Raw genomic sequence first — 22,134 nt, 5'->3', positions numbered from 1 at the left:
TTGTAAGTCTTTTAGAACCTGTACCCCTTTTATTTTACCCTTTATTAGACCAGGCTAGACTGAGAGGTTCCAGGGCATCGCGTCGAGTTCAATTTAATTGGGGAAACAAGTCAAATCTAAATCGGATCACATAGTTTGCATCTCAAAGTCGTACAATGCTATTCGCGGCAGAATCCAGCCCAGCTTAGTCATTTATTCATGAGTCAAATCTCAATTCGCGAGCCCCGAATCAAATCTATCTGAGTCAAATGTCCACCGACTTCTGTAATTAATTTCATTTATTTATTTCTATCATTTGGTGGAACCAAACGCCACCACACTCGATTATTTGTTAAATTAAATTTAAGTGAAGTGTGCTCAATCGCTTTAATTCTATTTTCTGAAAAACCTTCGGAAGGTACGGCCTCTCGGTAGAACCTAATTAAACAAATAAATCACAACGTAAGATCCATGAATATTTCTTTTCTCATTATTTTGTTTTCTATTTTTTCGGCAAAAATTTCATCCGAGGGAATGCAGCAACCAACAATACACCAAATGAGGGAGGAAAGTTTCATCGAGGAGAAGTCAAGGAAGTCGAAACGTTTCAGTATTTAGCAAAGGATGAAAGAGTTTTTACAAAAAAACATCGTCCACAGAAGTTTTGAATCATTAAATTCATTTTCAAAATATTTTAAGTTCAATGGACAACATTAGTTTTTTTAACCGCCCGGTTTTTTGCTTCAATGAAAAATAGATAAAAAAATACGAAGCACGTATTCTTTATTTCGTTTTACATTTTTTGCATTAATTTTAAATTTAAATTTGATATAATTTGAAAAAGATAGGCAAATTAACTGTGTAGCCTTGGCGAAACCTGGCCAGTATAGCAAAAAAAAAAAAAAAACATGGAAATGTCAAAAAACGCGTTTCGTTTTTTAAATATGGCTTAGCCAAGCTATACCTCATTTTTCCTATCGTTCGTATTTTTCAAATAACTCGAAATTTAATGCATAATGAGGTATTTGTACACGCTCGCAGCTGACGTAATAGAACAAAATCCAAAATCTCTGATCTAACTGACATGTAGACAATTGTCAAAAAATTATCGATAATTTGTTGCCGTGAAAAATTATCGAGTAATTCCAACATGATTGGTCCAATTTAAAAAAAAAAAGAGTGTGTGCTTAAGATCGCACGACAGAAGTGAAAAATTCTATACTGGTTACTGATTTTAAGTAATATGTACCTACTTATTCTATAAAAATATATCATTATGGATGACTTGGAGGAATAAGGAACAAGGCATAGATAATTAGTATTATCTAAATCCAATGCTTTTTTAAATAAACACCAAAAATCTGTATTTTTCAAGAGAAACTACTTAGACTCCGTTTTTAGAGGTACAGTCTAGCAAAATTTGTGAGGTTAGGTTTGGATATTTAAGTTTTATTTTCTTGACGATGACATTGAACACAACACTAGTTTTCATAGCAATACCAATACCCTGTATTATAATAATTTGTCCATTTTCCTCTTCACATTTTGCTGCACAAATTTTCCCAATAGATGATGAATTGTTGAAGGCATATAATTGAGAATTACGTATTAAATCCTACATTCATCTGTAAACTTACAATATTTGTCGTGTCTTTATCGTTTATATTATATAAAACTATACAGGGTATTTCACGAGTGATAATGAGCCTGACGGAATAATAAATTCAACCCACAATACATTTTCAAAAAAAGCCGGACATTTTAATTTCAGTAGCCAGCTTTTTTCGGAAATATAATGTGGGTTGCATTTTAAATTACGTCAAGCTCATTATCACTCGTCAAATATCCTGTTGCAGTTGCTCCTGCAGCTCTGCACTGAGGTCAGTCAGGTCACAACACAACGTACAATGAAAATTTAAAATTGACAAGTGACGCACAGTTGATTGTTTTTCGCTCGCTACGCTAAAATCGCGACTCCCTTGATTTTAGCTTGCCGTGTCGCTTATCTGCGAACGATTGAGCTGCGAATGATTTTCGCTTGTGCTGCGAACGATTTTAGCTTGCGCTGCGAACGATTTTACCGTGTCGCATGAAACTAATTCACTGCACGGGAATAAAATGTATGTGGCGCGCCTAAAGAAATTTTCACTTCAAAATAAAGCATTTTCATTGGTCAAATTTTAATGAGTAGTGAAGAACCATTGTTATTGTAAAACGAGCCATCAATGTGAACTATCGCTTGTTCTAAGGCCACCTGATAAAACTATCAAGGAATATGCAATATGCAATCAAAACTTTTCTACAGTCGTTCTCTAGGTATTCTAAAGCCATGACTAGTCCAGAACATAAAGAAAACCACACCATACCCTTGCGTTTGATTTTATTCACTCTGGTGTTAATTTTCTTCTTGACATATAACTGGAATAGGCGATGGCTTTACTATTATGGATCAAAAATCAAAGGTCCTTACGCTTGGCCCATCATAGGGAGCACCTATCTCTTCATCGGAGGATACAAAGGTTGTAGTTCTTCTCCTCACTAACAAACACCAAGCAATCTCACTTCATCCAGATTCTTACAAAATTTTGACGAACCTGATCGATTCCCAACCGCCAATTTTCAAACTCTGGATGGGCATCAAGCTGGTCATTCTCACAACACAACCAACTCACGCTGAAGTCATTCTCAAAACATGTTTTAATCGATTAGGAACAACCAAACATATGGAAGAATTGTTCCAAACGGGTCTATTCACGTCACCAGGTCAGTATTCAATCGTTTGTGACACCAATTTCGAAAATTGTTGTCTTTTACAAAGCTGATATATGGAGGAGACGCAGAAGAATTATTAATAAAAGTTTCAACACAAATATTTTAAATGCCTACGTCGATATTTTCGACAAACGTGCCAGACACTTGATGCAACATTTTGAAGAGAAATGTGACGGAAACTATATTGACGTGCTGGAGGCATTTATCAGTTGCTCTTTGGGCACTGCTTGTGGTGAGTTGGTGAAATTTTGTTTAACATTTTATTGAAGAATTTTATGTAGAGACGCTCTTCGATGTAGACTCCAGTTTAATCACCGGCCAAGATCAGTACATTGCAAACATCAACAGGTAATTGATTCATGAGTGATTTCTGATTGACAGAACATTGTTTCAGAATGGCCGAAATCCTCCTGATTCGTGCCAGTAGTATATGGCTTCATCCAAATTTTATCTGGAAATACAGCTCTTTGCGCCAAGAACTTACCACCATCAATCGAGAAAACTTCAATTTTCTTAGACAAGTAAATACAAAGATCTCTTTATCATGTTCATTATTTATAAATCCGCATTTTTAGATAATTCAAATGAAAAAAATGGACTCTGCTTTCTGCAAAAACACTTACAGAGGTATGGACACTGTTTCTTGTGCGGGAGAAATCTGAACAATTTTTTCTAGGTTCCGGTGGTAAAGGCAAATTGTTTCTAAATAACTTACTCAGTGTAGAAGCTGAATCAGCAAAATTATCTGAAACGGATGTCTTGGATGAGATGCACACAATTCTATGTGCTGGTACTGAAACGATTGCTCTTACTGTTGGTTTACTTTTAAGTATGATGGGATTATATCCGACTATTCAGGTCGGTGTTTTTTAGCAACATTATAAAAGATTTATTGTTGTTTTTCTTTCCTCACAGAAAACTATCCAAGAGGAACTTGACTCGATATTTGGTAGTAGCGAGAGAAATGTCACTGTAGAAGATGTCAACAAGATGTATTGTTTAGAACGTGTTATCAAAGAAACCATGAGATTATTTCCTGCTGCTCCGTTCATCAGAAGAGCTGTTGACAAGGACATAAAATTAGGTAGAAACATATAGATTTTGAAAATTGGTGTTTCCTCCGAAATTTTGCTTTCTTGAAATGTTTTTGAGCTTTAATAACTAAACAATAGTTGCTTTATAAATTGTTTAGCAAAATCAACTCTCAGAAAGTGTTCTAGTTTCCATTTCCTCATTTTCAACAGTTGTAAAGTATTTTTATTGTTCCTTCTGAATTCTGTGTACAGATTCGCACGTCCTCCCCAAAGAAAGTGAAGTGTATATTTCGGTAATGTCCCTTCACAGAAGACCAGATCTTTGGAAAGATCCTCTAGTCTTCGATCCCGACAGGTTTCTTTCAGAAAGCGAAGCAAGTAGACCTGCGTATTCTTATCTTCCTTTTAGTAGTGGCACCAAAAATTGCATCGGTACGTAATTGAAGAAGGGAAGAAAAAAATCGATTTTGTCGATTCAACATTATTATTAAGTGTCCAACAGAAATCTGAACAGCTTTCGTTTTAGGTTTCAAGTACGCCATGTTGTCGATGAAAACCACATTGGCGGTATTCTTTAAACATTACGAAATCCAGTCCAGTAAACATAAATCGATTGAAGAATTAGACTTCCGGGTGAACATCGTGGCATATCCCAAAGGAGGTTGCAGAGTGAAGTTGAAAAAAAGAGAAAAGAAATGTTTTTAACATTTTGTTATGTAATTGGTTTTCCAATTTGAAATGTAAAGAGAGAAACAGAAAAGATCTGCTTAATACGTCGGCGCAGTTATGTTTTGTTTGTATTTAAATTTTTTACACTCTTCTCTGTTGTTTTTATCTTGTGCACAAATTAAATTATTTTATCTTCCCGGGAGCCTTGGTGTATCTCTATAACCTCTACAGAAACGGTTAAACTGGCTTCTTTTTGTAACGGGACTTGAAACACTTCAAATCCAAGGAAGTGAAATGTCCACAGGCGGCTCGACTGAGTCAAATGTAATAGTTATTTTAGTGCGCAAAATGATTGCTTTTTGTTGGGGCATGAGAATGAGTTTTTGTCGAGACCCTCAAGTCGAGCCTTCAAATTCATTCGAATGCAGCAACAAAACAACAAACAACAAAACAAACACTATTTTTTCTACGACCGCATTTGACTTACTTTGCGAATTGATAACGATGCATAAATGTCACGTTTTTTTGACGGTTGTAGAATAGTATATTATGATACAAGTCTTATAAGAAGCATTTTATCGCACGCACGGTTTTAGAGCACGACGAGCGTAGCGAGGAGTGCCCTAAAGGAGTAAGTGTGATATAATGCCTTATAAACGAGATGTCATACAGTATTTTTTCTACTTTGGCACTTTTTCAATGAAAAAAAATACAAAAGTTAAAGTTGAAGGATTCCACCCAAGGTCACGTCTGCGGTCTGCCGCGACACCACAGTATCCGTCAACATTAAAAAATTTAATTTCACTGTTTTTAGTATTATTATTATATCACGCCTTTTCCTATTACGATCCGCAAAACAGTATCCTAATAGCATCAGTACGAACGCAAAGTAGAAAAAAAATCATTTCAATCATTTCTCACCATTTATTTATTAATTATTTCACAAAATATTTAATAATTTATATTAAATATTTAATATATCATTATCATCCTTTGAGAATCTTTTGCTTTTTTCGTATAGAGCTTTCAATGTAGCAGAGAAATCTGATAAGTCGTTGAATAAGCATATAAATGAAAATCTTTCTAATTTTGAAGTACCTCAAATACGAACTGGTTCTAAGAAACGTACAAATTTATCATTAGCTAAGAAAGTAGAAGCAAAAGTAGCCGATTTTGATATCAGAGGAGCTGTTAAATTATTGTCCTCGGATGACTCATTAGCTTCATTCAACGAAGATGTTGCTGAAGAACTTAAAAAAAAACATCCTTCACCATCTCGCGAACTTTTTTTCCCAGACCCTTTCAAACCAGGAGACATTAGTTTAATAGTCAATGAGCAAAACGTTCGAGAAGCTATCAATTCATTTCCTGCCGGTTCTTCACCAGGTTTAGATGGCATGAGACCACAATACTTGAAAGATATCATATCTTTGTCAGCGGGTGAAGCAGGTCAGAAGGCACTAAGAGCTTTAACCAAACTGTGCAATTTTTTATTATCTGGGCAACTTCCTTCAGAAATCTGCCATTTATTGTATGGCGCGTCTTTATGTGCCCTTAACAAAAAAGATGGAGGAATTAGACCGATCGCTATCGGAAACTGTTTGCGAAGATTGACCTCAAAGCTAGCCTGTTTTCAAAGTCGAAATATTGTAAATTCGTATTTATCTCCACACCAACTTGGAGTTGCAACTAAACTAGGATGCGAAGCAGCAATTCATACCACACGAACCTTTGTTAATAACGGTCAAAACCGTGGCAAAGTTCTTCTTAAATTAGATTTCAAAAATGCCTTTAACTCAGTCGAACGGGATTGTATTCTGAAAGAAGTCCAATGTCATACCCCACTTCTGTACCCTTATCTTTATCAATGCTATAGAAATCCTTCAACTTTATTTTTCGGTAATCATTTAATTTCTTCTTCTGTTGGAGCTCAGCAAGGAGATCCCTGCGGTCCCATGATTTTTAGTCTTGCCATTCAACCAATTATTTTATCTTTGGATTCTCAAATGAATATATGGTATTTAGATGATGGAACCTTAGCTGATTACCCAGAAGTAGTTTTATCAGACTTTAAGAAAGTTATCAATTTATCTCAGGAAATTGGCCTTGAATTAAACTTTAACAAATGCGAGATCTTTTGCTGTTCTGGAGACACAGATTTAAAAGTCATAAAGGAATTTCAAAATTTAGCACCAGGCATTAAAATCTGTGACCGAGAAAGTTTATCTCTTTTAGGCTCTCCAATCTTTGACCAAGGTTTCAAAAACACCGTCGAAAAAACTATAATTACAGTTGAAAATCTTTTAAACAAAGCTGAACTCCTTAACAGACACGTGGCTTATACTTTAATCAAAAACTGTCTTTTCATACCAAAATTTAATTTTTTATTAAGAACAACTCCATTTTGGAAATTTTCTAATTATGTTAATTCAATTGATTCTTCTTTAAAGTCTTGTTTAGAGAGAATACTTAATTTACGTTTAACTGATTTACAATGGCGTCAGTCCACTTTACCGATTAGATTTGGTGGTCTGGGAATTCGTCGCATTTCCGATATTTGCCTCCCTGCTTTCCTATCTTCAATTAATGGGGTTAAAAAGCTTGTTTCTTTATTACTAAACTCAAAGGATAATGAGCTTAATATTCACCATTATGATGAAGCTTTAGCAGCCTGGGGTGTAGCAAATGAGAACGAAATACCAACAATTCCACAATTTAAGAAGAATTGGGATAATATTAATATCAAAGGAATAATTGCCAATGACTTAATCTTTAATTCACCTAGAGACTTGGCTCGTTTTAAAGCTTTGCAACGCAGAGAATCAGGATCTTGGTTACATGCAATACCTTCTCCTAATATTGGTACTCTTTTAGATAACACTTCCTTCCAAGTTTGTATTGGTTTAAGATTGGGTTGTAATCTTTGTACACCTCATATTTGCAAATGCAATGCGAAAGTTGACGAAATTGGCACCCACGGTCTAAGTTGTTTCAAAAGCAGTGGTAGATTTTCAAGACACACTGAAATTAATTCCATTATCAATCGGTCTTTAACTTCAATTCATGTGAATTCAACTTTAGAACCAAACGGACTGTCTCGGGATGACGGAAAACGCCCAGATGGGATGACTTTAGTACCGTGGATTAAAGGTCAACCTTTGGTTTGGGACGTTACTGTTGTAGATACACTTGCAGACAGTTACGTATTGAAATCATCTGAAGTCTCAGGTTTTGCCGCTGAAATGGCTTGCAAACGCAAACATAGCAAATATAGTTCAATCATTTCGTCAAACTACGTGTTTAAAGGTTTAGCATTTGAAACCTTAGGCCCTTGGTGCAAGGAAGCCATCGATTTCATTAATGTCATCGGAAACCGACTTATCGCGGAATCAGGCGATTCAAAATCAAAGAAATTCCTTTTCGAGAGGATTTCCCTTGCCATTCAACGTGGAAACGCTGCAAGCATTCGGGGCACTTTTCCAGATTCCGCAATATTATCGGAAATTTTTGTATTATAAAACAAAAATGTTTATGTAATTATGTTATACTTAATATAAGTTCTGTAATTTAATAATTGTAAAAAAAGGCTACAAAAAATCGAAATAACGAAATTATTACCCAACCGGTGTCACCGTGGTGTAACACGAGTCGCCCATGTGTATGGATGACATATGTTAAAATCAAAAATAGCAAGATGGCCGTTCAACGTTAAAAAGTAAACTTTAGACTTTAGTAGACTTTACTAATATCATTGATTCTACACGTACTAATAATATTCCACCAAGAGAACTAGGATTTACTTAAAATTTGAAAACTGTAAGATTGAAAATTGTCATTTTACTGTAACTGCAGCAAAAGAAAATAAATGAGTTATTGCCCGATTTTTTTTTGTGATACGCTTGAAGTTAAAATAATATCCATCATTCAGAGTAGAAGGTAATTTTGTGCTAAGCCCAGAGATTGATGACCGAGACGAAGTCGAGGTCGGCAACTGGGTGAAGCAGAAAAAGACTCATTTCTAATTTTGACAGATTCACAGTAACATTTCTGTTGTTGGTAGCTATTTTCAAGTAAAGTTCCTCTTGTATTTTTTTCTAGTTGTCATATTGAGTGTTTCAATTTTTACACTTTCAATATTGATTTGAATAACAAAGCAACAAAAACTTTAGGTGCAAAATATGTGACTTTTAACTAATCAATCAAGACGAAAAATGGACAGTTCAAAGTTGAATAAAATACCGTGTGAGCAACAATTACTAATTGAGTTGGCAATAAATTCTGGTGACTTTTGGTGACTTTTATGTCATGTTCTAACGAGAAAACCATTTTATTAATAAAAGATTACACAAAACAAGACGTTTAAATTTGAAATGTATGCCCGCTGTCAATAATGTCAAAAAAACAAACCGAAATAGATACAATTCGCAGTCTTGAAAATTTCATGTAAAATTTGTTATTGCCAACTGAAACAGTTATTGTTGCTCGCCCTGTATAATTTATCATTTATTGTTGGTGAGTCACTGCCTGGTAGATTGCATAAACAATAAATGCAAATGTTCTTTCGTTGATAAAAGAGTAATTTAAAACACTAAAACATTTATTGTCAAATCTACAAACATAATTTTAAGTAAGAATATGGGTTGATATTAAATCTACTACCATAAGCACCATATTAAGATTATTCACAAAAAATTACACCAAATTATGTGGTTACAATAATAAGACTCTTCCAGATCTCAGAACCATTTTATCAAAAACATTTTTCCTGTTGGCAAAAGCAATATCACCAACCAAATTTCTATGCATGACACATAAACAGTTTTGTCAGTCAATGTTTTCTCTATTGTCAACACTAAATTTTGATCTAAGGTTTTATACGTAGTAATACAGAGTGTTTACATAGGAATGTCAGATCCTGTAGGCGTTGAAAGTTTGCCGACTCTTTCACTAGAAATCGAATAATGTTGTCTGATCTACGATATGCAACCCTCAGAACAAAATGGTTTTACTGGTTGCCTAACTTGACAAAAAGGTGATTTACAAAGAATATGAAATAAAAATAAAATAATGAAATACATTACTGATAAGTGATAAGTCTTAACACTCAACAAATTACGTATTTATTGAGCACTTAAGAAGAAAGTAAATAACATCAGTGTCTCAGTTAAAAAAGTAACAATGAAAATTAAAGAAATGGCTCGAACTATCCTCCATTTTGCTCTGAACTATATCTTTTCACTCTCACATTTTTATTTTCAAAAACATTTTTTCTGCTTTGAATCGAAACAGACTAGGTAGTGCAATTTATTTTTTCATGGTTGGCATGACGAAAATGAAATGTCAAAATAAACGTCAAAACAATACGAATCTTAACTTAAGTTGTTGTTTCCGTGGAATATATAATTGTTGCAAACATTAAACGTGTCTTGGCCAGTTAGACTAATCCCTGGTAAATTGCTGTCCACTACATTTTGGCTAAAATTGCTTTTACCGCAAACTATTGTGCTTTTATTCGTGTCGTCGAATGGCGCCATTCCAAACAATGACATTTGTTTCCAACCACGGCAAAATTCCCCAAATTTGAATTGAATTGTTAATTTTCGCTTATAAGGAGCAAAAGTTATCTAGCTTTGAAACAAGCTTTTTCTTTTTAGAATAAACAGACCAGGTACGCAAGAAAAAATCAAGCAACACTTCGAAAGCGGAAATAAGTTTAAGTTGTCTTTGTATTGACAACTTCTGAGTATTTAAAAGTTTGTGATTAGTATTTCATAAATTCAAATGGGTTGGCAAATTCAAATTCCAGAGCCATCTACAATTCCACATTCTTTTATAGACAGCCTGTATAATTTTTTGAAACTAGGCAAATAATAACCATAAACATTTATTTATGCTATAGAAACAAAAGAATAGAGTACATCAAATCTCGAAGAGTCTGAGATTTCTCTCCAGATGTTAGAACGAGTAGTTTTGGAAGACGTCAAGACACTTTTAAGAAGAGTTTGAAAGAAAAGTTCTTGTTAAAGTTGTTATTGGAAGACGAGATTCAAATTTCCAAATTTAGCTAATTCGATCTGCAAGATATTAATGACAAGAAGTTGGGGAGTTGAGTAGAAGTAGGTTGTGATAGAGTTTTATTTTGATAGAGCGATAAATTACTAAATTAGCAGCAACCCTAATTACTGTTAGTTACTATTACTACTATTATTAATGTAAATAATGAAACGATAAACTTGTTGTTTAAAACGACTGAGGTAAAAATGCAAAGTTTAAAAGAAAATTTTTATTGCTAATTTTAAAATGAGCCATCACTGTGAACAACCGCTTGTCCTAAGGTCACTGATAAAGTTTACAAGGTGTACGCGGTCGAAATTTGTCGACAGTTGTTCTCTGAAGCCATGACTAGTCCAGAACAAGGAGAAAGCCACAACGTACAATACACTTGCGTGTGATTTTATTCACTCTGGTGTTAATTTTCTTCTTGACATACAACTGGAATAGACGATGGCTTTACTACTATGGATGGAGGATCAAAGGTCCCTCCGCTTGGCCGATCATAGGGAGCACCTATCTCTTCGTCGGAGGATACAGATGTTGTAAATTGTAGTGATTCATGTCCGACCAGGATTGAAGACTAAAGAACTATACAAGACTATACAGGGTGTTTTTTAAACGTTAGTACAAAAACAGACAGGTAATAGGTGAGGATGAGTAGAACTCATACACACAAAAATTATCTAATAAAAGTTTTTTCGTTTTCGAGATAAAAATAAATTAAATTATGGTTAAAATTGTCAGTACGCTGCTGAATTAAAGGTAATTAAAAACGTAATTGGGGTTGTCAAGCACCAATAACAGTTTTGTTGTATTTTTGTTCATAGCATTGTCGGGTTGCTATGGTTTAACTTATTGTTTACTATTGTGTCTGTGGCGTAGAATGTGCATGGACAGGGTTAGTTTATCCCTACCGTTTTAGATAAAAAATGGTTTTCTGGACTTTTTAGAATCTCCCAGTTTTTTTTACTAGCATTTAAAAAACTCCTGTATACAAAAATTTTTGTAACTAGGCAAATAATAACTATTAACATTTATTTAGGTCATCAGATAAGAACGAAAGAGAAAAGTACAACAAATACAAAAATAAAAGAATTATAATTACTGCCCTGTTTCTTCGTTCATATTTAAAAATCCCCACACTTTCCAACAACACAAGTTAAAAATTTAAGAATTTTTCTTTGCTAATTTTTGCAGCTTCACTTTGCAGCCTCTTTTCGGATATGCCACAATATTCAACCAGAAGTCCACATCTTCAACCGATTTGTATTCGGTAGATTGGACCTCGTAATGCTTAAAAAATATTGCCAACATGGTTTTCATCGACAACATGGCGTACCTGAAACCTAAAAAGACACCTGTGAAGATTTCTCGAGGACAATCTAATCTCTACTAATTTTGAATCGGCAAGAACTGCTTTTTTCTTATTTTCTTTAATTACATACCTATGCAATTTCTCCTACCATAACCAAAAGGAAGATAAGAATTGTCAGGTCTCTTTGCTTCATTTTCTGCAAGAAACCTGTCGGGATCGAAGACTAGAGGATCTTTCCAAAGATCCGGTCTTCTGTGAAGGCACATCAATGGAATATACACTTCACTACCTTTTGGAAGGACGTGCGAGTCTGTACACAGAATTTTGTGAATGCTTTAAAGTTCTCATCGAAAAATAGTCAATTTTGACTTAAATTGTAAATCATTTTACAATAGGAGAGAAAATCGTCTTATAACTACCATAAATAATTCCATAAATAAATAGGGGCTGTTACTTTACCTGATGTTTGCTCTTCCTTGAGTCGGCACGGCACATTAAAGTTAGAGGGTATTATGGTAGTTATAAAACGGTTTGCTGTCCTATTGTAAAATGATTTACAATTTAAGTCAAAATTGACTATTTCTAGACGAGGACTTTACAACAGTTGCGAATTGTGGAAAATAGGAAAGTGTCAACTAGGACAATTTGTGACAAATAATTTTGCATCATGTTCAATACTTTGTAGACCACCCCTCTTTAGTTATTAAAACTCACAAATTCCTCAAGAAAACAGTAAATATTGTGAAAGGAAACAGGAATTTTAAAAACCTGTTTCTACCTAATTTTATGTCTTCATCAACAGATCTTCTAATGAACGGGACAGCAGGAAATAATCTCATCGTTTCTTTGATGACACGTTCCAAATAATACATCCTGTTGACATCTTCTAAAGTGACAGTTCTGTCGCTGTGACCAAAAATCGAATCAAGTTCCTCTTGGATATTTTTCTGTGAGGAAACAAAAACTACAACAACATTTTTATCTTGTTCAGGACACCCACCTGAATTTTCGAATGCAACCCCATCATACATAATACTAGAGCGTTTGTAATCGCTGTGGTTTCGCTAGCAGCAAAAATTGATTGGATCTCATCCATGACACCACTTTCATCCAGTTCCCCGTCTTCAGTCGAATTTATCAAATTATTTATAAATACTTTTTCTTTGTCAAAGTTATCTAGAAAAAAGTGTTTAAATCTCTTATGCGCAAAAATATATTCTCTACCCTCGAAACTGTTTTTGTAGAGGCCTGACTCAATTTTTTTCATTTCTATTATCTGAAAATGTTAAATCATTGAAAGAAACGAGAAGTGTATTTCATACTTGTCTAATAAAATCCATCATTTCACGACGGAGATTGGTCACCTCTTGGTGCAAGGATGAGGATCTCCAGATAAATTTCAGATGAAGCCATATACTACTACCACGAATCGCGGAAATTTTGGCTAATCTGGAAAAATGTTTTGTTAATCCATAATCATTCGTGAATTTATTACCGATTGGTGTTTGCAATGTATCGAGCTTGGCCGGTGATTGAATTGGGGTCGACATCTAACAGTGTCTCTGCACAAAAGTTTTCAATAAAATGATAAACAAAATTTTACCGGAGCAACTCACCGCAAGCAGTATCCAAAGAGCATCTGAGCAGTGTCTCCAATAAGTCAATATAGTTTCCATGGCATTTTTCTTCAAACTGTTTCATCAACTGTCTGGCACGTTTGTCGAAAATGTCAACATACGAATTTAGAATTTTTGTGTTGAAACTTTTATTAATAATTTTCCTGCGTGTTCTCCATATGTCAACTTTGCAAAAGACGACAATCTTCTAAATCGGTGTTACAAACGATGCAAATACTGACCTGGTGCCGTAATTAGACCTGTTTTGAATATTTCTTCCATATGTTTGGTTCCTAATCGATTAAAACAAGTTTTAACTATGACTTCTGCATGAGTTGGTTGTGTTGTCAGGATGACCAGCTTGGTCCCCATCCAGAGTTTGAAAATTGGTGGTTGAGAATTGATCAGCTTCGTCACGATGTTGTAAGAGTCTGGATGAAGGTAAGATTTTTTGGAGTTTGTTAGTGAAAGAAATAACTACAACCTTTGTGTCCTCTGATGAAGAGGTAGGCGCTTCCTATGATGGGCCACGCAAAAGGACCTTGGATTTTCCACGCGTGGTAGTAAAGTCGTCGTCTATTCCAGTGGTACTTTGCGAGAAAAATTAACGCAAGGAGGAACAAAATTATATTCAACATGATGTCGTTGCGTTGTTATGTCAAGCAAAATTCTAGAGTACCAGCTAAATGTGTTTTAGTTTCACAAGTTTATCGTTTCATTATTTACTTTTATGATAATGAACTGTTTCATGGTAATAATAATGGTTGCTAATTTATCGGTTTATTAAAGGAAAAGCTCTTATCAAAGCCTAGATACTCTGGGTCAGCTTCTGTACAACTCCTTGTCCTACTTGGAAGCTCGTCTTTCAAAAACAACTTCAACAATAATTTTCCTTCCTACTTGTTCTTAAAAGTGTAAGGATTTTGATGTCTTCCAAACCTACTCGTTTTACTACTAGAATTTTCCAAAGTAATTTTGAACGAATATCCTTAAATCATAATGAGTAATTCCTTGTTGACAAATCTATATTCATTAATAAATGTACAAGTTACAGTCCTTTGTTTTTGGTGATCAAGATGAAATAACTCTTCTTGCTTCATTTTCAAAAATAGAAAAAATTTTTGCATTACTCTATTGTCGTCAGAAAAACAGAGTAGAAGTGTCCCACAGGCGACTCGACCGGGTCAAATGTAAGGTCATTTGAAGTATTTGTTTATTTTTTAATTAGCCACCTTACGACATAAAAAATTTTACTTACGACGTCATGAATTTTTGCACAATGACGTCATCATTGGTTTTTTTCAATGGCAACCCCAATATTTTTGCTGTTTTTTATAGATAGTCCAACTACTTAAATAATGGTGTCAAAAAGTTGGTACCTTAGATAACAAATTTTTTGAGAAAATAACCCACTTACCGTAAAAAATAAAAATGTAGCTTTAATGGAAGAAAATCTTAATTAAACCCCAAAAACAAACAAAATTTAGAGCAAGTGTTCAAATTGCTCTCCGTCAACCATTTGGCACTGACCGATTCGAGTGTAAACACTTTGCAAGGACTTCAGGAGTAATGTGCTCGACTTCAGCGCGAATTCTTTGCCGTAGCTCGTCTAAATTATTTGGCCTATTAAAATAAACCTTTGATTTTAAATAACCCCACAGAAAAAAATCTAAGGGAGTCAAGTCTGGGGAAAGCGATGGCCACTCAATTGCTCCTCGACGTCCTTGCAGGAAATGTGGCGTCAAGATATTGACGGACGTTGATTCCAAAGTGAGGAGGCGCCCCATCTTATTGAAATCAAATATCCTGATGGGGTGCATCTGCTTCGTGATCATTTGAAAACATTGCGTCAGGGCTGGCACTAAATGAAACCGCAAAAGGTCCAAATAACTTGGTGCTGTAAGGTTTTTTCAAAAAAGTATGGCCCTATTAAATGCCGTCCGATTATTATTCCAAACTAACAATTAATTTCCCTTGGAAAACGGATACATTCCACCCCGAGGGAGGGCATGCTGCTGAGACTTTCCAGAGCCTTTTCAGCCACACTAACGGGAAGATCCCGATTGGTGCAGAAAGAAGTACTCAGGGGTTAATACTGATCCAGCATTCGCCTTATCTGTGATGTGAGACCTGTGCTCATACCACGATGTGATGGTGTGGGAAAAAAACTCGTGAAACAACCCACACCAGGTCAGGCGGCTCCGGGATTAGAACCCCAGACCTCCCGAGTGCAAAGTGGCGCGCTAGGCGCTTGGCCACGATCCTCGGTAATTTCCATTGGTGCTGACTGTGAGAGTCTTGAGTCCAGCGAGGATTTTCTCTTGACCTGCAATTACTGTTCCATTCAGGCAAAAAGTGGCTTCGTCAGAAAATAGGATATTGTTTAAAAAATTACAAAAATTACATTAGTTCTTCGCAAAACCACAAGCGACAATACCATGTAATTTCAAGAACCATAACTAGACGAAAGAAAGGAGCAACTTGGTCGATTTGCTTCATTTTGAGCTAGAAACTTGTCATGATTGAAAACTAAAGAATCCGAGAGCAAATGATGTGTATTCGTATGTTTCTGTGATGTCCCTTCATTGAAGGTGGCTATTTGGAAGGATTTTTTTTTAGTCTACGTAGAGTTGATCTAGATCCTGATAAGATTTTTTTTAATAAAGCGGTAAACTACCTAGGTATCACTATAATTACCATGAAACAGTTCATGAATATAAAAGTAAATAATGAAACGATAAACTTGTGCAACACGTTTAATTGGTATTCTAGAATTTTCCTTGTTTAGTAGAACGCCTGATGTAAAAACGAAACGACATCATGTTGAATATAATTTTGTTCATCACTGTGTTAATTTCTCTCGCAAAATACCATTGGAACAGACGATCAGACACCCACCAACAGATGGGTGTTCTGAACGAGATGAAAATGTTGCTATTGTTCTTGTTTCTTCACAGAAAAATTTCCAAAAGGAACTTGATTCGATTTTTGGTCACAGCGACAGAATTGTCACTTTAGAAGATGTCAACAGGATGGATTATTTGGAACGTGTTATCAAAGAAACTGTGAGATTATTTCCTGCTGTGCCATTCATTAGAAGATCTGTTGATGAAGACCTAAAGTTAGGTAGGAATGGATTTTGTAAATCCATGTTTCCTTTCAGAATACTGTTTTCTTGAAGAATTTTTGAGTTGTAATATACAATCTATAGTATCTATTTGGTAGTTAATAAAATTTCCGTACACAGACTCGGACGTCCTTCCAAAAGGTAGTGACTTGATTATTTCATTGGTGTCCCTTCACAGAAGGCCGGATTTTTGGAAACATCCTCTAGTGTTCGATCCCGACAGGTTTCTTAAAGAAAATGAAGCAAGTAGATCTGACTATTCTTACCTTCCTTTTAGTTATGGCAGAAGAAATTGCATAGGTATGTAATTATTATAGAAACTTTCTCTTTAGGTTTCAAACACGCCATGTTGTCGATGAAAACCACATTGGCAATATTCTTTAGGAATTACGAAGTCCAATCTACCGAAGATGTGGACTTCTCGTTGAGTATCGTGGCATATCCGAAAAGAGGCTGCAAAGTGAAGCTGCAAAAATTAGAAAAGAAAAATTCTTAAATTTTTGACTTGTGTTGGTGGATGGTGTGGGGATTTTTAATGATGAAAGAAGAAGCGGGGCAGTTCTCCCTTAGTGAAGTAATTATATTTACTTTATTTTTGTATTTGTTGTATTTTTTTCTTTCGTTTTTATCTTATAACGCAAATAAATGTTAATTTACTGCATTTACATTGTACTCAACAAACAAAATTCTAGAATGCTAGTGAAATGTGTTTATTTAATTTTATGTTAATAAACGGTTTCGTGATAATTATAGTGGTTGCTATAGTTTATCGCTTTATGAAAAACTCTTATCAGTCTTTAAAGCTTCTTCGTCATCTTCTGCGCAACTCCCTAACTCCTTGTCTTTCTTGTCTTGTCTTTCAGATCGAATTAGCTAAATTTGAAGTTTGAGATTCGTCTTTCAAAAACAACTTTAACAAGAATTTTTCTTCCTTCTTCTTCGTAAATATCTAAGGGTTTTCACGTTTTCCCAACCTACTCGTTCTTATTATTTTTTTTAAACCCCTACAAAAAACTAGGTTTGTCGAAAGGAGATTTTTTAATGTTATTTTTGTTGAAAGGATAAACAAAGTCAAAATGTGTTTTGTGCTTGTTTTAATATCACTTCAATGTTTATTTGCCGATAAAAGCAACAACCTTCAAAGGAACTTCACGTGTTGGTATTTATGTAAAAATGACTCACTAATGCAAAACCCGACTGTACACCTAATCTAACAAAACAATACTATCCAATTTCTAGAACCATAACTAGACGGCAGCAACGAGTAACTTGGTCGATTTGCTTCATTTTCAGCTAGAAACTTGTCAGGATTGAAGACTGAAGAATCCGTCCAAATGTGCAGCTTTCTGTGAAGGGACATCATAGGAATATACACTTCACTTCTTCTAAGAATGAAATGTTACTCAAAATGTGGAAAAATAATTCTTCTGTAAGATTCAAGTGTTCCCAGAGTATTCTTTCCTTTTGGTACCTTATTAAAAACTACTTCAACAAAACACAATTTTTATTAAGAACACACATTCCCAATATCTATAAATTTACTCATATTAAAAATTATTCACAAAAGACACCAAATAATAAAATTCTTCCACATCTCGAAACAATTTATTCCAAAACATTTTTCCTGTTGAAAAGCCAGTGTTTATTTATTAGCCGTCTCCTGCTCCAAGGAAATTTAAAAACAAGAACTAACACCTAATATAAAAAAAATGTTGCTGAAGGATATCGTGAAATTGTCTTTTTCGTTTGTATTAAGCACATCTCCAAAATCTGAAGGGAAGCACTGCTGAGGACCCTCTTCTATGAAATGCTTAAACAGGTCGAGATAAGTTACCAAATTTTTCTACTTTCTTACAAATGTTTTTTTGTTTTTTTTATTTTGACAACTCATTACACACTTATTTGTAACTGACGACGGTCTAAGTAGCAGTCAGCCGTTTTATGATTAATATATACTTTTCCTCAATAAAGATTTTATGTGGTCTGATTTAAAAAAATAAAAACATAAAAATATACTTACATGAACAACTGACAATGAAAGGCAGTTAAATTTGCACAAAAAAAAAATAAACATGATAGTAGTCAATGTCAAATCCAAGGAAACGTTGTTATCCTGGTCCTTGTTTATCGGTTTTTTAGTTAACAGCATTAGTGCTGTCATATTTCATTACCGCAATGATCTTTTTTGTTTCCTATGGAGAAGAACCAAAGTTTTGCAAATGCAGCTTACGTACAAAAAAAAGACTAGTGTGAAAAACATGTATTACGTCACAGCGTGCGGTAAACACGTCGTTGAAATGGCACCGGTCGTAAATAAAGATTTTAAAAACTCTACAACGAAGTTACCTAATTCTGCGATGAAAAAATGAAAGATTTTGTATGAAAAATTTTTATTCGTTCAAACATTACACAAAATTATGTCTACTGCTACTGTTGTTGTATTTTTTCCAATTTTATTCTGCAACCCCTTTTAGGCTGCGCCACTATGCCCACCCAAAACTCTACATCTTCAATCGATTTATATTCAGTAGATGTGACCTTGTAATGTGTCAGAAATATCGAAAGTGTGATTTTCATCGACAACATGGCGTACTTGTGACCTGCAACAAAATAACTTTTTTATTACACACGCCCACAAAAAATTGTGGAAAATCTTGGCTCCACACACACCTACGCAATTCCTCAAGCCGTAACCAAACGGAATGTACGAACAACGAGGTCGATTCCTTCCGTTTTCAGGTAAGAATCTGTCAGGATCAAATTGTAAAGGATTCTTCCATATGTCCGGTCTTGTGTGAATGCACATCGGAGGAATAAGTACTGAACTTCCTTTGGGGAGGACGCGCGAACCTGAAGTGAAAACAGTATTAAATATGTTTCGTACAAAAATTCAAAATATTTTTTGTGACACTGTTGTGTCAAAATGACAGGTGACAGATGGTGCAGCGCCAACGACCGAAACCCAAACTACCTACCCAACGCAATATCTTTATGGATTGTTCTTCTAACGATTGGCACCACAGGAAACAATCTCATTGTCTCTTTGATAACACGCTCCAGATAGTCCATTCTGTTGATATCTTCTAAAGTGACGCTTCCTCTCTTCTTGCCAAACACCAAATCAAGTTCTTCTCGCACATTTTTCTACAACAAAATAAATAGTGTTGTGAATGTTTTTACCCGAACTAACCTGAATCTCTGGGTATAATCCTAAAAGACATAAAGCCAGGCTGACAGTGATGGCTGTTGTTTCAGTAGAACCGATAAACATCGTATTGGTCTCTTCCAAAATTTCCGACTCGGTCAGTTTGTCACTTTCATTCAGTAGATTGTTCAGGAAGAGTTTTTCTTTGGACGAGTCTTCCGCAAGTGCACCAGCTTTTTTAATTTGGATGATCTAAAACTTGAAATTATACTTCGAGAGAAGCATCAATCGCATTTCGCACTTGTTTAATAAAATCGAACGCCATCTTGGAACGAGCTGTCATCTCTCTGTGCAGATTGGTGCACCTCCAAATAAAATTCGAACTGAAGATAATATTACTAGAACGAATCATCGAGATTTTTGACATTCTAGAAAACGCTAATGAACAAGCTGAAACAACACGAATTTATTTCTTCACCTGCTCATGTTAATCATGTAGGTCTCTTGTCCTTCGACCAATCTCGAATCAACATCTGTCATCGTCTCTAAACATGCAACTCGCGTCAAGATTTTAGACAACATTGTGCACAAAACCTACCGCATGTTATGTCCATGTTGCATCTGAAAACCGCCTCCAACACTTCCACGTAGTTGTCGTCACACTTATCTTCCAAGTGCGTCATCAGCTGGGTGACGTGTTTGTCGATGATGGAGACGAACGAGTTGATGGTCTTGGTGTTGAAGCTTCTGTTGATGATTCTTCTGTGCACCTTCCACACGTCGACTTGCGCAAAGGTCAGATTGAATCGTCACAAGTGGAGATACTCACCAGGTGCTATTAGCAAACCGGTGTGGAATATTTCTTCCAAATTGTGGGATTTGAACCTGTCGAGGGAGTTGCTCAGGATGGTTTCGACGTAGGCGGGTTCGGTTGTCACAACAACTAGCTCCCTGCCCAACCAAACTCGGAAAGTTGGCGACTGGGAGTTGACCAGGTTCGTAAGTGTTTTGTAAGCGTCTGGTTGGGAAAGGGATTGTTTAGTACTTTTTAGCAATGGGGCATCTACAACCTTCGTCTTTTCCAAAGAAGAGGGGAGCGTTGCCTAGAATGGGCCAAGGGAAGGGTCCCTTGAACTTTGACCCGTGGTAGTAGAGCCATCGCCGGTCCCAGTGGTACTTAACAAGAAGGATCAACACCAGAATGATTAAAAATTGAGCCAGGAGCATGGCGAGCTTGGATTATCTAAATCTTCAAAGGAGCTGGTGCTGGCGCTATGTACTGACTACCAACAGTCTGTCTTGTAACTACGTCGTGTTCTACCACCACAAATGAACACTGGGTCGTCCTTAATAAATATTTATGCTAATCCAAAACTAGATACGTTATCAGAAGTCAAATTATTTAAAACCGTTATTCAAATGAGGAAAGTTTGCCAAGGTTAAAGGATTTGAATGTGAATAAATTGTCAACGAAATTTGGTGACCAAATCTACCACGAGCCATTTTTAATACGGTCTTGATGGCAGCTTTCTTCTTCTTCCTGTGATGATAAACACCAAACAATGATGAGCCAACTGATAAAGCTTTCAAAGAATATGCAAAATTCATAGGACAAGAATTCATGGACTAATACGCTAATCGTTTTTGTGTAAATCATTTTCCTCAAAAAATAATAACACAAGAAGAAAAAATAAAGCAATTCATAACACTCCATCTACTTCCATGGATTATGAGAAACAATTAGGATCTCAAAATGGTCATTCTGGTGGATCTCAAAGATTACCTTGTACTCTATGTCCTGGAAAATCTTTTGTGGATAGTAAGTATCACATCGATAATAACCTATCAACTTCTTCTACTTTTCCTTCATCGGATTCACTCACAAAATTGCTTATTAATTTAAAACTTCAATTACCAACTAGTAGAAGATTACCAAAAGCTTGTAGATATTTAGCTGCAGATAAATTTAACTCCATTATTAATAATTGTCTTTCGACCAAATCAATCTCTTCTTCTGAGAATCTTTTGCTTTTCTCCTATAGAGCTTTCAATGTAGCAGAGAAATCTGATAAGTCATTGAATAAGCATATCAAAGAAAATCTTTCTAATTTTGAAGTTACTCAAATACGAACTGTTTCTAAGAAACGTACAAATTTATCATTAGCTAAGAAAGTGGAAGCAAAAGTAGCCGATTTTGATATCAAAGGAGCTGTTAAATTATTGTCCTCGGATGACTCATTAGCTTCATTCAAGGAAGATGTTGCTAAAGAATTAAAAAAAAAACATTCTTCACCATCTCGCGAATTTTTTTTCCCAGACGCTTTCAAACCAAGAGACTTTTCTTTAATAGTCAATGAGCAAAACGTTCGAGATACTATCAATTCCTTTCTTGCCGGTTCATCACCAGGTTTAGATGGCATGAG

General features: G+C 35.3%; 3 protein-coding genes and 2 long non-coding RNA genes across 5 annotated transcripts; 2 read left to right on the top strand and 3 right to left on the bottom strand.

The window, feature by feature from the left end:
* The first annotated feature begins 2,078 nt into the window (after nt 1-2,078).
* Nucleotides 2,079-4,656, top strand: LOC138127776 (cytochrome P450 4C1-like). Its single transcript, XM_069043831.1, has 10 exons — nt 2,079-2,498; nt 2,551-2,742; nt 2,798-2,983; nt 3,033-3,099; nt 3,146-3,272; nt 3,327-3,378; nt 3,428-3,609; nt 3,667-3,835; nt 4,038-4,217; nt 4,312-4,656. Exons 1-10 carry the CDS (start codon nt 2,255-2,257, stop codon nt 4,488-4,490), a joined length of 1,578 nt encoding a protein of 525 aa, XP_068899932.1. The 5' UTR covers nt 2,079-2,254; the 3' UTR covers nt 4,491-4,656.
* A 6,965-nt stretch (nt 4,657-11,621) lies between these two features.
* LOC138127783 (cytochrome P450 4g15-like) lies at nt 11,622-13,428 on the bottom strand. Its single transcript, XM_069043841.1, has 7 exons — nt 13,319-13,428; nt 13,146-13,272; nt 13,048-13,099; nt 12,824-12,999; nt 12,602-12,770; nt 11,954-12,133; nt 11,622-11,854 (listed from the first exon to the last, which is right to left on the bottom strand). Exons 2-7 carry the CDS (start codon nt 13,164-13,166, stop codon nt 11,676-11,678), a joined length of 777 nt encoding a protein of 258 aa, XP_068899942.1. The 5' UTR covers nt 13,167-13,272; nt 13,319-13,428; the 3' UTR covers nt 11,622-11,675.
* Nucleotides 13,429-13,520: 92 nt separating this feature from the next.
* On the bottom strand, nt 13,521-14,034 carry LOC138127790 (uncharacterized). Its single transcript, XR_011158416.1, has 3 exons — nt 13,924-14,034; nt 13,682-13,870; nt 13,521-13,625 (listed from the first exon to the last, which is right to left on the bottom strand). It is a non-coding gene; the product is annotated as an uncharacterized lncRNA (long non-coding RNA).
* Nucleotides 14,035-16,231: 2,197 nt separating this feature from the next.
* LOC138127791 (uncharacterized) lies at nt 16,232-17,229 on the top strand. Its single transcript, XR_011158417.1, has 3 exons — nt 16,232-16,565; nt 16,687-16,866; nt 16,899-17,229. It is a non-coding gene; the product is annotated as an uncharacterized lncRNA (long non-coding RNA).
* A 1,720-nt stretch (nt 17,230-18,949) lies between these two features.
* Nucleotides 18,950-21,061, bottom strand: LOC138127780 (cytochrome P450 4C1-like). Its single transcript, XM_069043837.1, has 9 exons — nt 20,782-21,061; nt 20,541-20,729; nt 20,310-20,495; nt 20,190-20,256; nt 20,013-20,139; nt 19,757-19,963; nt 19,542-19,710; nt 19,237-19,416; nt 18,950-19,166 (listed from the first exon to the last, which is right to left on the bottom strand). Exons 1-9 carry the CDS (start codon nt 20,936-20,938, stop codon nt 18,994-18,996), a joined length of 1,455 nt encoding a protein of 484 aa, XP_068899938.1. The 5' UTR covers nt 20,939-21,061; the 3' UTR covers nt 18,950-18,993.
* Between the last annotated feature and the right edge of the window lie 1,073 nt (nt 21,062-22,134).

This window comes from Tenebrio molitor, chromosome 4, assembly GCF_963966145.1.
Source record: "Tenebrio molitor chromosome 4, icTenMoli1.1, whole genome shotgun sequence".
Taxonomy (NCBI): Eukaryota; Metazoa; Arthropoda; class Insecta; order Coleoptera; family Tenebrionidae; genus Tenebrio; species Tenebrio molitor.
Note: the sequence above shows the minus strand (reverse complement) of the source record. Positions and strands in the feature narration are given on the sequence as shown.